Here is a 12,762-nt window from a genome sequence, read left to right as displayed (position 1 = left end):
CACACACAGAATTAACATGTTGAGATATTCTAGGCACTAAGTTTAATCTTAACAGTTTGTCCTGTTGTAGTCTGTACATAAATTGCTCTTTTTGTCACAAGAGCTGAGTTGCATATACTGTAAATAAATCATGTGGTTTTTGCCAATCTCACCAATTCCTCTGCACTTGTCAGTATTGAGTGTGTGCAAACACTTCTTGTTATTCGATTATGTATCTTTTAAATTGATTCAGTGCACAGAAAAAACATCTCTTACAAAGAATTTAAGTGTTCAGATATGACTTTTTCTCCCAGATTTTATTATAAACATTTTTTACATGTGTATCCATCACTTGGATTCGATACTTGTTAACATGTTGCCACATCTGCTTTTATCTAGTTGTGTACATAGATCCGGTTATACAGGTGTGTGTGTCTGTATGAAACGCTCTTCTATACATGTGTGTATGTCTGTATGAAACGCTCTTCTATACATGTGTGTATGTCTGTATGAAACGCTCTTCTTCCCTGAACCATTTGGATGTTGCAGACATACTCATTGGTCCTCGACATGTCAAGCATGTGCTAAAAATAATGATACTGTCCTTAAAAAGCAATCCTATCGTAAACGTAATTCCCTAATGTCATCTAATCATGCATATTTAGATTCCTCACTTGTTCTCCAGATTTCTTTTATAGCTGATTATTTCGAACCAGGTCCAATTCGAGTTTACACTTTGCATTGGGTTGTGTCTCCTTAGTCGGGTATGATATTTCGATGAAATATGAAACAAATTGGACAGTTCTAAATGGTCATATTTGCTTTGAATTTTAATTACTTTTTAAAAAGTGGCATTATGGGAACTGCCTAAAGATACTTTATCTTTCTGAGATTTTTGATTTATGTTGTTTTTGTTGCACTTAGTAATAGCATTACATAGTAGGTATAAATGAAGATTTAAAGTCACCTCAGATAAAATTAGTATCATGTATGCTAATTAAAAATAAAACTATTACCCATATTTGCCTTATACTGTTTTAACTTTAAGAAGTTGATATTTTTCCTGCTAATCAGTTTTCCGTTGCAACAGAGTTATCTTTTTTTTCCCTTTTAAGGCTCTGTGTTAATATGAAGTTTTTATGTTTTTATTTTTTATTTTTTTGCAAATACTTTGAGCACCTGTGTAATTAGACAATAATATACTCAGATGTCATGAGAGTTTGCATAGTTACTGTAGTTGCAGGTTTGGCTCCAGCACCCCTAGAAACATGCACTGAATTCAAAAGAAAAATCTTGGCTCCTTTCTGTCCAGGGCTGCTTCTGTTCAATTTGGAATCTGAAAGCTATATAACATGATAGCAGTTCCATTTAAATACAAGTTCCTTTTGTTTTGAAGATACTGATTTTAAGTAGGTCTTTAAATGCAACATGTGTCCCTGATGTTAAGAACAGACAACTGTATTTTTAAAGTTACAAATTTGTATATAGAACTAAGACATTGTTGTAATGTCTCTATAAGCTGTTGGAGTGGGTGGGGAGCAAAAGGAGGAACCAATCAATGTGACCTTCCAAACATTGTTAATTTTGTAAACTTTGCTTCTTTTTAAGTTATTGTGATTCCTTTTAGTTACTGAGTTTTGTGAAGATATTTAAATATTGCACTTGTACAAATAGTATGATGAACGCACGGACTGTTGCAGTAAATTCTTTTTTAAGCTGGGGTATTTGAAATGACAACTTCGGGTTGAGTGTGTAAAGGTTGCACCAGAATTTTCACAAATTTATTGTAGTTTGCAAATTCTTACTAATTGAAGATGTAAAGGAGTCAATGCAAATGATTTTTAATCTTTTTTTATTATCTTTTCAGCAATTTATATTTTTTGTGATTTTATGCAACCATATTTTTACTTTGTTTTGACAACTGAAAGATGTATAAGGTTTTTTGCCAGAAATGTACTATATACATAGTTTTAAATATAACAGATTTTACTGAAATGTAAAAATTTTGCCATTAAAATAAATGATTTCTCTCTGAGAGGAATTTTTCTACCAGGTTGGGGGACATGGGAGCTTAATATATCATATCTAATTTAAAATAATTTCACTGAAATAAACTCCATTGCTTTTACTTTTACTACATTTTCTCTTGAGATGCTTTTATAGCTTGCAGAGTTTTAAATGACTTGGTGCGAACAGCTCTGCCCCCTCGCCCCTTGCCCCGCCCCTTCTGACCCCACGGTGGTGCAGCTCAGAGACGCGGGGCTTGGCCTCTGTGCTCTGCCCGGCACCTTTGGGTGGAAGAAAAATGTGTTGTTTGAATCTTACCCGACGCCTCCCATTGCCTGCCTCCACCATGGACATCTCGTTTTCATTTCGAGTTCTGACCAGATGAGTGAGACCCCACGTACAACACAACTATAATTGGCTGGAGAAATCAATGGTGGTGGTGCAGTATTCGGGGACAGGTTCTTGTTTGTTTTGAATGGAGTATATTTAAGTATGTAATTTAAAATACTTAGATTTAGAAAATGGATCATGAAGAAAACGCCATTTTCATCTGTGACAATGTGCTTCACTTTTTTTAACCTCTGGGAAAACTAAATAAAAGAATACAGCACTTTATAGCTGCCCATCTACGCCACCTTCCTTTGAAAAGAATGTGCCTCACTATAAAGTGTAGTGCTTGGACAAACTTTAACATTCAAACATTGTAATGTTTGTCTCAACCAAATTAGTTTTGATTTCATCTAAAAATCACCCACCTGAACAAAATATTTAAAAATATATGATAAAAGCCAAAGCATCCACCATTTCTCTCTAGCTTCTAACATTAGATTTAGTCAGAATTCCACTACAGGTAGAATTCAATTAGAATTAAATCTCGTATTCCATGTGGTTTTGTTAGGCAAGGTTTGTACTAAACCAGTGCGTTTCAGTCAACCTCTTTTTTTAATCCTCACCCAAGGACATGCTCACCGATTTCGGAGAGAGAGGAAGGGGGAGGTAGGCGTGCGTGGAAGTGCGAGAGAAACGTCCGCCTGCTGCCTCCCCTGTGCGGCCTCCTGTGCGCCCGCAGGCGCTGAACCCCACAAACCAGGCACGCGCCCAGACTGTGGAGTCAAGCGGTAACCTTTCGCTCTGTGGGACGATGCCCCCCACCAATGAGCCACATTGGCTAGGCTGCTTTTCAACCTTTTTCATCTCACGGCACACACAAACTACTAGAATTCTGCAACACACCAAAAAATGGATTCTGCCGACCTGACGAAGTAATAATTTTGATTGATTCACTCTGGATGGCTATTGTGTACGTTGTCACTTTTTAAAAAAAAAAGACTTTTTAGAAAGTAGGGAAGGGAGGGAGAGAAACATTGGCCTGCAACCCGACTGGGAATGTTGCTCCGCGACCTTGGGGTTTGCAGGCTGGGGCTCAGTCCACTGAGCCACACCAGCCAGGGCAACTTCATGCGTCGTTTGATTACTCTGCGAATTCTATCCCCTCTTATGGCTACTGTGAACCAAGCACTGCCCATGTGACCCCAGAGCATACAAACAGCCCCATCTTGGGGAGGTGGATGCATTATAAGACTTTTATAGAGGTATACGCAGGAAAGCGCACAGACCGTAAGTGTGGCTCGAATTCTCTGGGTTGCAGGTTTGTAGTGAACACAGCTTAAGAAACACTGCCCCCATCTTAGCGTCTCTTATAATTCAGAACAGAAACGATGTCCTGTAATTAGCACGAACAGCCCCCATGCGGAGTGGGAAGGAACCACGGGAGCGGGTGCCAGGAGCAGGCTGGCCCCCGCGGTCGTGCGCGGACTGCCTTTGATCTGCAGGTTCACTCACGCAGCTCTGACGAATGCTGATGCCTTTTAATCCATCCATATACATACAAGTCACATCTATCACCCGAGATGATCTCCGAAAAGTAAGGAAGTATTGGGAAGCTGTCAAGATCGTTATGGCAGATATTTTCCCCCAAATCACAGTTTTTGTTTCAATTTTTGAATTTTATCATTGGCAACACGATCACGTGTTTTCTTGCAAAAAATAGGCTCCCTTTGTTCACTGTCAAGAGAAGGCCCCTCAACTACCCAAGCCTGGAATAGCCAGCCGGTCCGTCCGTCGTGGGTAGGAGTTGTGTCCCAGTGAGGCCGTGGGCACTTCGGTCTGCAGGGCGATCTCACAGGCGCCTGCAGGGGGACAGCGCACTTCAGGGTGCAGCTCCAATACCCCGTGAGTAAGCCCTCCTCCTACAGAGCACTCAAAAGAATTGTACGCTAGGGCCATTTTAATCATCTTCACTGCTTCCCCAAGGCCGTCGGGGAGGGACCACTTTTCCGAGCTCTGTGCGGGGAAGAAGCGACTGCCCGTGGGCTGCGACCGCCGCCTGGATGGCCGCGGAGGCGCCCGCGCTTCTGCACTCACGCCTCCCCCTGCTTTGGGCAAACAGGTCGGCGTTGGGGAAAGGGTCCAAGATGTCTCCTTGGCGGTATGAAAACGGTTTTGACTTAGACACGGTCTCGGGGATCGGCGGGTCTCCACGGGGCAGCGGTGGCAGAACTTTCCTTCTAGCGACGTTTGGTGACTTGTGGAGATGTCCCGGGAGGTCACGGCTGGCGGCGACGGTGGGTGCGAAGGGCGTCTGGTGAAGCTCCGAGCGGCGCCCGCGTGAGCCCATCTCCCCACTGGCCGCCGCAGAGGGAGTCTGGCCGCGCCCCCGCAGCTGCAGTGACAACCATCTCAAGGTTTCAATTGCCTCAACATTTCCCTGGGTGCCTTTCCCGCACTTATTTTCAAGACGTGAAGCACAGCTCTTTTCCCAGACCGTAATTCTCCCTTCTAGGTTCCACTGTTTTCCTACGTGAAGCCCAGAGTTGAGCGCCTGCACCCACGGATCCGCTCCCCAGACCCCTTTTCACTGTTTGCCTCGGGCTTCTGCGCGTGGCCGACCTCATTAGCAAGGGTGTGAACTCGTTTACAGCAGGGGCATATCTTTATGCAGTGAAGTCCCCCAAAATCATTTTCCCCGTGCCTCGCCCGCTTTATCTGCCTACTGGCCGGTGCACCGTCAGGCTCCGCAGGCCGCTCGCAGAGCGCACTTCGGCGAGCGCAGCCCGTTTCCCTTGCTCTCCCAGCCCGAGCGCCTGCGCACTCGACACTCCCGCCTGCCGGTAGAGGGCGCCCCCAGCCGGGGTAGCCTGGACTACAAACCCCAGAGGGTAATGGGGTGGGGTTGGCCGCAGCGACTTCTGGGATTTGTGGTCCAGGGGAAGAGATTGGAGGATTAAAAAAGGCTTTGAGAAGCGCCTCTTCCCCGCGGATTTCTCCGGACGGTTGGGACGCTGTGGGGTCAGCCAACTTCTTATCTTGGAAGCCCCTGCGTTAAAGGTAGGCAGGTCGGAGGTCGGGCATTATGATTTCCGCTTCCGGTGGGCAAAGGTCAAGCGGAATGTAAACACGGGATCGAATCAGGTAGGTGAGGCCGCCTGGTTGGGGCTGGAAACCCGAGGAAGGGCAGGAAAAGGGGGCGAGTGGGACTCGTGCTTAGGGGAGAAGGTACTTCAGAAGTTGCAGTTGAGGTTTAGCGGAGCTGTGGTATAGCCGGGACACCACAGGTGTCTAGGGACGAGCAGTTTGGGAGTCCGGCCCTCCCAGAAGCCGCGCTCCGACGACTCCTGCACCTTCTGGCAGTCGGTGCGGTTTAGCGGTGGGAGGAGCGGAACCTGGGGCTTAGTGTCAGCGGCCGAGGGCGGGGCTGGAGAGCTCGCGGGGATGTTCCGGGCAGCTTTGATGAACTTGGCACATTTTTATTGTTGTGAAAAATGAAGGGAAGTCGCTAATAACTGGCTTCAGTCTTGCGGTGACATTTTCGGGTAAATCGTTTCTTGACTTCCTGACCCCCGAATACATGCTGTACCCAGAAGAGTTCTGTTTTGATTTCCTGGCCGTGTTCAACCAGCGGTTTCTCGCCTCCGGTGCTGCACCCTCCCGACAGTGCGAGGGCGAGCTTCAGGCTGGGGCCTGGGCGAACTGTCACGCCGGCAGCAGTAATCCAGTGCCTACTGTAGGGTTCATTGTATCAGCAAAAGAATGTAGAACGCAACCTCGTTGCTTAGAATTTTAATGGCATTAATTAAATACGATTCTGATTGAAACAGTTTTGTGTTGTTTTATGAATTTAACATGAAACCAGTTTGATTATGATTTATCTATACGGTTTTTCTATCCTGGTGGAAAATACAAAGGTTGGGGTGTTGGTGCCTTGCGCATCTAACTACAGATTCAAGAAAGTCTGCTTTACAAGAAGTTTTAATTTAATGTTCAAATCGCCTTAGAAGAACAATAAACGTGTATTATTTAAGATATCTGAATCAATTGGAAGTGTTAAATTTTCCAAGGGGGGAAGTGTGTTGTATATGTTATAGGACTCACCTGTCTTTTTTAAAAACCTGGCTAATTTTTATTCTTCATCCACTGTACCCAAAGTGTTTCTTCTCTGACATTCTCGCGTCTTCTGCTTACTCTGTGATAGCACTTATTTTGTATTGCAAAGGGTAATTGTGGTATCCAGGCAATTTTGAAGAAAGTATAAAACTGTACTATTGGTTTTGGTCAGAGATCGGTGCTTTTTAACCTTTGCACCCTCGATACTGTTTGGCATGCCTTACAGTTGCTTTTCCTGTCCTTCACAGTGGCTGTTTCAGACCTTTTCTCTTGTCATGTCTTAGATCTGTTCTTTTCCCTTTACTTGGCATGGGTGACTAGCTTCCTATTTCTCTAAAAAATGGGAAGCTTGGGGGTATGAAATTTGTCATTTCCTTTTTTTCTTCCCTTGAACTTGCCTATAGTTTTCATTCAATATTAGCTCTTGTCCAAGAGGAATGTATTCCTGTCCCTCTCTTCAAGGCTAAACTTGACAACTGATAGGGGACATCAGGCCTATTATACTGACCTCCACAGCCTTTGATCTCTAGGATTTCTGGAGAAGAATAGCAGAAGGGCCTGAGGGAGTGAGGAGTGTGACTTTTTCATTCAAGGTTGAGAACCACCATCTGGGGCCTTGACCTGTACCTGTCTGTCTTCAGCATTTGTAACAATGGTGTGGGTTGGAGGATGGGGGGTGGTAGTGGGAGTCTAAATGAAGTATTAATTTTTAAAAAATACATGTGTGTCTTTCTGTCCTTTTTTCCTTTTCCTCCTACCCTAACCCCTGCTGCCAATAATCTCCAGACCTGACCGATGAGTTGTGATGTAATTTGCCTTTAGTTAGCACACCAGGTGTCCATCTGTAGGAATAGGGCTAGGGTGCCTCACAAAGTTCCATTCGGAAACTTGAAACCAGGAAACTAAATCATCTTTATTCTTGTCACTTTTAAGGACAGTCATAAACACAACCCTTCTGTCTGATCTTGAACTACCGTGGTATCTTGTGAGACTTATCTAATGATCCATTCTCTCTCGTTGTCCTCAGTCTGTGCCTCTGGACTTCTGTTCCATAGTAACCACACTTCCATCTGCAACCATTTCTTGGTTCTCCCCCTGAGTTACTTATAGTCATCTTCAGACATAGGAGTCTCATCTCTCATATTATAATGGGTCTAGGGAGAAAGTCGGACATTGTCCTAATTCCCTAGTGTCCTCTGGGTTTGTCTAAAACTCCCTGCCCCTTTGTAAAGCACCGTAAAGCATCCGGGTCACCTTTATCAGCCTCCACACACTTCTCGGTGGCTGTAAGGTATTGGCACTTATTCATGTTCATCAGGAATTCAGGCATCCGCCCTGGCTGGTGTGGCTCAGTGGATTAAGTGCCTGCTGGTGAATGAAAATGGTTTGATTCTCAGTTGGGGCACATGCCTGGGTTGTGGGCCAGGTCCCCACTTCGAGGTGCATGGGAGGCATCCACATATTGATGTTTCTTTCTTTCTCACTCTCTAGAAATAAATAAAATATTAAAATAAAAGAATTCAGGTGCATAATTCACAATTTTCTTACCCCTCCAAGTTCTGTCATTATCTCAGGCCCTTCCCGGTGAGCAGCCTCACAGCCCTGCTCCCCTGTTCTGCTCCCTCATCCTAGTGATTACTCACACTGCAGGTGGGAATCAGTAGTGAAGACCTTGATATCTGTTAGAACTAATTCAGTATTTCACTTTTCTCTCTCCCCTATTCCCACAGTACCTTTCTTTGGTAGTTTTATGAGGACTTCCGGGGTGATTGGGTTTCCTATCCCTCAAGTTGATCAGCTGAACTCTAAGCTTCTTGGGGAGCTTAGAGTATGCACACGGGTATATACAAAATTATATAAAAATTCCACGGGTTTCTCAGTATTTTTAAGCCCGTCCATGTAGTTAGTAAGAGTTCTTGGATCCCTCATAAATCCCTTCTCTAAGTAAATGTTTGTTGAGTTCTTCCAGGGTTTTCTTTCACTTTGTTCCAGCAGTATGCTTTTATTCTTCTTTATCTCTTACATTTGTATATCATTGCAGATTTGCAAAACAGTTTAACACTTGTTATTGTTTTGATTCACCCAATACTGCGAATTTGCCAGATGTGAATCTTTAAAAAACTTTATTATGGAGAATGTTGAACATACATGAAGAGAGAGAAAAGTATAAGGAATCTTATGTGCTGGTCACCTAACTTGATCAGCTGTGCACTCACAGCAAACTTTTCATCTGTTTCTCCTCTGCTGTACCCCAACCCCCACTGGTTACATTGAAACAGTTCCTAAATATCATATAATTTCATGTGAAATATTTTAGCCTGTATTCCTAAAAGGTAAAGGTGTTTCAAATAAACATAATCATAATATTGTTCATCACACCTAAAATACCACTTATTCTTTAATATCATCAGATATTAGATCCGTGTTCTGATTCCCCTTGTTTCCTCCCCATTGGCTTGTTTGAACCCGAAGCTGAAAGAGACCCACTTACTCTATTTAGTTACCGTATCTCTTGGTCTCTGGTAATCTAGGGCTTCCCTCCAGTCTTCCTCCCTCTGGCTTTTTTCCTGACAGTTTATTTCTTGAAGAAACCAGCTTCGTTTATTTTTCTGTTTTTTTTTTCCTGTCTGCATCTCATATTATTTTGCATGCTCATCTGGGGGCTAGATCTGATTCAGAATGAAGTTTTGGACAGAGTCCATCATGGGTGGAGTGTCACTTCCATCAGAAGATGCATAATGTCCACTTGTCTTTCTTGGTGTCAGCTTTTGATGAGTGTTTCCTAGGGCCACTGGTTAATTAAGAGTTAAAAAAACAGAGCCCTGGCTGGCGTAGCTCAGTGGATTGAGCACGGGCCTGCGAACCAGAGGATCGCAATTCGATTCCCAGTCAGGGCACATGCCTGGGTTGCAGGCCAGGTCCCATCAGGGGACCCACGAGAGGCAACCATACATTGATATTTCTCTCCCTCTCTCCTTCCCTTCCCCTCTAAAGATAAATAAACAAAATCTTAAAAAAAAAAACCAGTGGTAGTCAGATCCTTATTCCTTCTTGATCTAGTTTGCATCCTTCTCTAAAGAGCCAAGTTTGAAATTTAAAGCTGTTTCTTTGTCACTTTCCAGAATGGCTTCCTTTGGATGGAAGAGGAAAATTGGTGAGAAGGTCTCAAAGGTCACTTCCCAGCAGTTTGAAGCCGAAGCTGCGGATGACAAGGATGCCCCGGAGAGTGATGAAGGGAACTGGCTTCACGCCAGTAAACGCCGGAAAGAGGTGCTCCTGGAAGGCTGTGCCGAGAAAAGCAAACAACTGAGGGACGAGGGAGCCAGCCTGGCTGAAAACAAAAGGTGTGTTTTATTTAGACGTGGTGCGTAGAGAGCGTTTGCACTTCCTGACTTGCTGCCTTAAGGAACAGAGAGGTACGAGTTCTGTAAGTTCCTGTTTTTAATGTCTGACCTAGGCGCCGAGTTTAAGAAACAGTTTTTAAAGTCACCTTTAAATGTTCTGATAGAATCTCAAAGTTTAGAAAAAAGTCTTCAAGATGCTTATAATGTTTCTTATAATGCTTTACCACCCCCCCCCCTTTTGTTCTAAGTGGAGTACATGCTCAGTATAATGTAATCCAATTTACTGATTGGGAGGAGACTGTGTAATTTCTGGAAACGTTCTCTTTGTGATAGTACCAATCACAAAATTTAGGTGTTTCCTGAATAGATTTGATTGTGTGTTTATTTTTTAAAATAGGTTCTCGGTTATTTTTTTCACTGACTTCTTGTATACTTAAGTGAGTGTGGAAGTGGATAGTAGCTTCATTTTCCCTTGGCCTTTCTCAGCTAAGTTCTAATACTTCCTTCATGGGTGTCCTTTCTTCCCTCTTTCTTGCTGTTTTCCCTGCTTCACTTATTCCTTCCCCTTTCCTCCACTTAGCTCTTTCAGTGGAACCAAATCCTCTTCCAGAGTCACTAGGGAAAGGACAAATCATTTAGTAGGTCGTTCAGGGAAAGCTTTATGTAGAAGAGAATAAACCAGTCTCTATCTCATGCCACGTACAGAATGAATTTCAGAGGAATCAAAAATCTCAGTGTGAAAAGTAAAACTACACCATTGATAAAAAAAGAATAGAAGGGTATTCTATTCTATTCGAGGTAGAGAAGGACTTTTTATTTAAACATATTTCACATCTATATTCAAGTTGAAAGAATTTTTGAATCCCCTATGTCTGGACCCAAACATTTTTTAAAACTTTATTTTTTAATTACACTTTATATTCAGTATTTTTTTGGTATCAGTTTCAGGTGTATAGCTCCATGATTAAACAGTCACATACTTTACAGAGTGTCCCCCCTTTGTTCCCAGTGCCCACCTGGTACCACACATAGCTATTCCCATATTATTGACTGTATCTTCTTTGCTGTCCTTTACGTTAGATTAAAAGATTCTTAATAATTGCTTTATTCGTCTCCCTCCCACACACATGTACACACATACACATGTAATTGTGTACTTAGGATTTTTTGCTGGTTTATTTGAAAGTGAGTTGCAGATGTGCCACCTGGTCCCTAACTCAGCATGCCTCTGCCAAGACTGAGGGTGTTCTCTACCAAACGTAGTAGCTGTCAAACTATGAAAAGTAACAGTTCTGTAATCTGATAGCCAGTTCACATTTAGATTTTTCCCATTTTCGTCTAAGTGTCTTTACATGGTGTTTTTTTTATCTCTTTAGGGTCTACTTGGGTCCCCTACTTTGATCCCCATTAACAATGACATTTTGAAGGGTCCAGACCAGTTTTTTATTTGATTGTTTCCTTAACTTGTTTCTCTGTCCCCTGTGTTTCTTGTAAACTGAAAGTTAAGTGTCGAGCGTTGACTTGGATTCTAATTGAACATCGTGGGTCAGCCTGTGTGGGGCAAGGCTGGTGCCTCACCCTGTGTTGGACTGGGCACTGACTGACGCTGGGCTCTTGTCACGCATCCGTTTGGAGGATGTCACCCTGTGTCAGTCTATCTGCTGCAATATTTGCTGAGAGCCATATTTTGTAAAAACCGTGAAACGTTTACCTGTGGGGCAGAAAACATTTTATACTAGGAAAATTACAGTTAACGACATGAGAGCTATTGATTTATTTGCCCTGAAGACAGGACTTTGGGAAGACGACCGTATGCCCAGCAGGAGGAGCATATGGACAGGTTGCCGGGAGGATGGGGTACCCTTCAACTCGAGGGGATCGACCACTTGGCCAGGACGCTTTGCCTGGTATCTTCTGTCCACCTGGTCTTGAAGAGTTTGAGCCATTAAAAGCAGTAGGGCTGAACAAGTACTATGACTTTTCTTTTTATTTTGTTCTTTTTTCCCTCCAAATTGGTTGGGTGGTTAGATTTCTTAATTATTTTTGTCATAAATGGGTCAAAGTTGAAGAACCAACATTTTAGTTTCTAGGTCTGATTTTTTTTATTCTCATGTAATCTTTTATTAATATATTTTACTATAAAACATAAAATATTGAAGCTGTAATATATCAGCATGTCACATTGGGAAAGCAGGGTAGAAAATGAATAACAGTCAAGGACAACTTCAGGTACTTTAGGCACAAGGGTTTTTGTCTTGTAGAACTTCATGAGATGGACCATTCTGTCTTAGTCAGAAAAAAACAACTGTAAATTTCCCACATTTATGAAATCACTTTCAGAACATCCATGAAACATCTTAGAAATTCTTGTAAATGACTGTTCCAAGTTCATTACCTTTGTTGTTTTTGCCTTTTTCTCTAGACCACACTGGTGTGTGGAAGGGAAGAGCGATTCTGGTATTGCCACGGGAGCCCCTCGGAGTTTCCTGTGGCGGAGGTCAGGGCTTCGTGGGTACACAGAGTAACGCCTCAGTTAAAGCGGCTTTTCTGCTTCCACATCAAAACATTGAGTCATTTCATTAAAATCGGCAGGGTTGGGTGCTTTATTTTGCATGGAGAACACTGTGATTTCATTACCTCGTTTTGCTCATGAGCACCGGCTTTGGAGCGGTGTGCACATAGCTTTAGAGAGCGACCGGGCGGGTTAGAGAGGCCTGGTGGGGTTGAGTAGTTCAGGGGCTCTGCCAGGAATAAACAGAGACGACAGTTTGAAGTACGTAAGAGCATATTACACTTGATTGAAAATACTGTAAGTTGGAAATAAGCATAAATAGTGAAATAAAATTAAAAAATAAAACTCAGTTTTACTTTTTCAATCAACTTTATCTTAAACCACCCTCATTTTTACTACATTCAGCACCTCTGGCCTCCCAGTGTTTTTGAATGCAGTTCTTTTACAACTTTGTTTTGTAATTCTCGTATGAAGAGC

General features: G+C 43.0%; 1 protein-coding gene across 3 annotated transcripts in view; it reads left to right on the top strand.

The window, feature by feature from the left end:
- Positions 1-5,282: 5,282 nt before the first annotated feature.
- Positions 5,283-12,762, top strand: part of TTC33 (tetratricopeptide repeat domain 33) — a 30,066-nt gene continuing 22,586 nt past the window's right edge. The window contains exons 1-2 of one of the 3 annotated variants that reach the window (XM_037063229.1): positions 5,283-5,373; positions 9,552-9,773. In XM_037063229.1, the coding sequence (XP_036919124.1) occupies positions 9,553-9,773 (221 nt within the window). In that variant the 5' untranslated portion in view covers positions 5,283-5,373; position 9,552. The other 2 variants (XM_037063227.1, XM_037063228.1) reach the window with 2 other exon arrangements.

Source organism: Sturnira hondurensis, unplaced genomic scaffold (assembly GCF_014824575.4).
Source record: "Sturnira hondurensis isolate 20B ecotype Veracruz unplaced genomic scaffold, ASM1482457v3 Scaffold0014384, whole genome shotgun sequence".
Taxonomy (NCBI): Eukaryota; Metazoa; Chordata; class Mammalia; order Chiroptera; family Phyllostomidae; genus Sturnira; species Sturnira hondurensis.
This window is presented reverse-complemented; position numbering and strand designations above follow the sequence as displayed.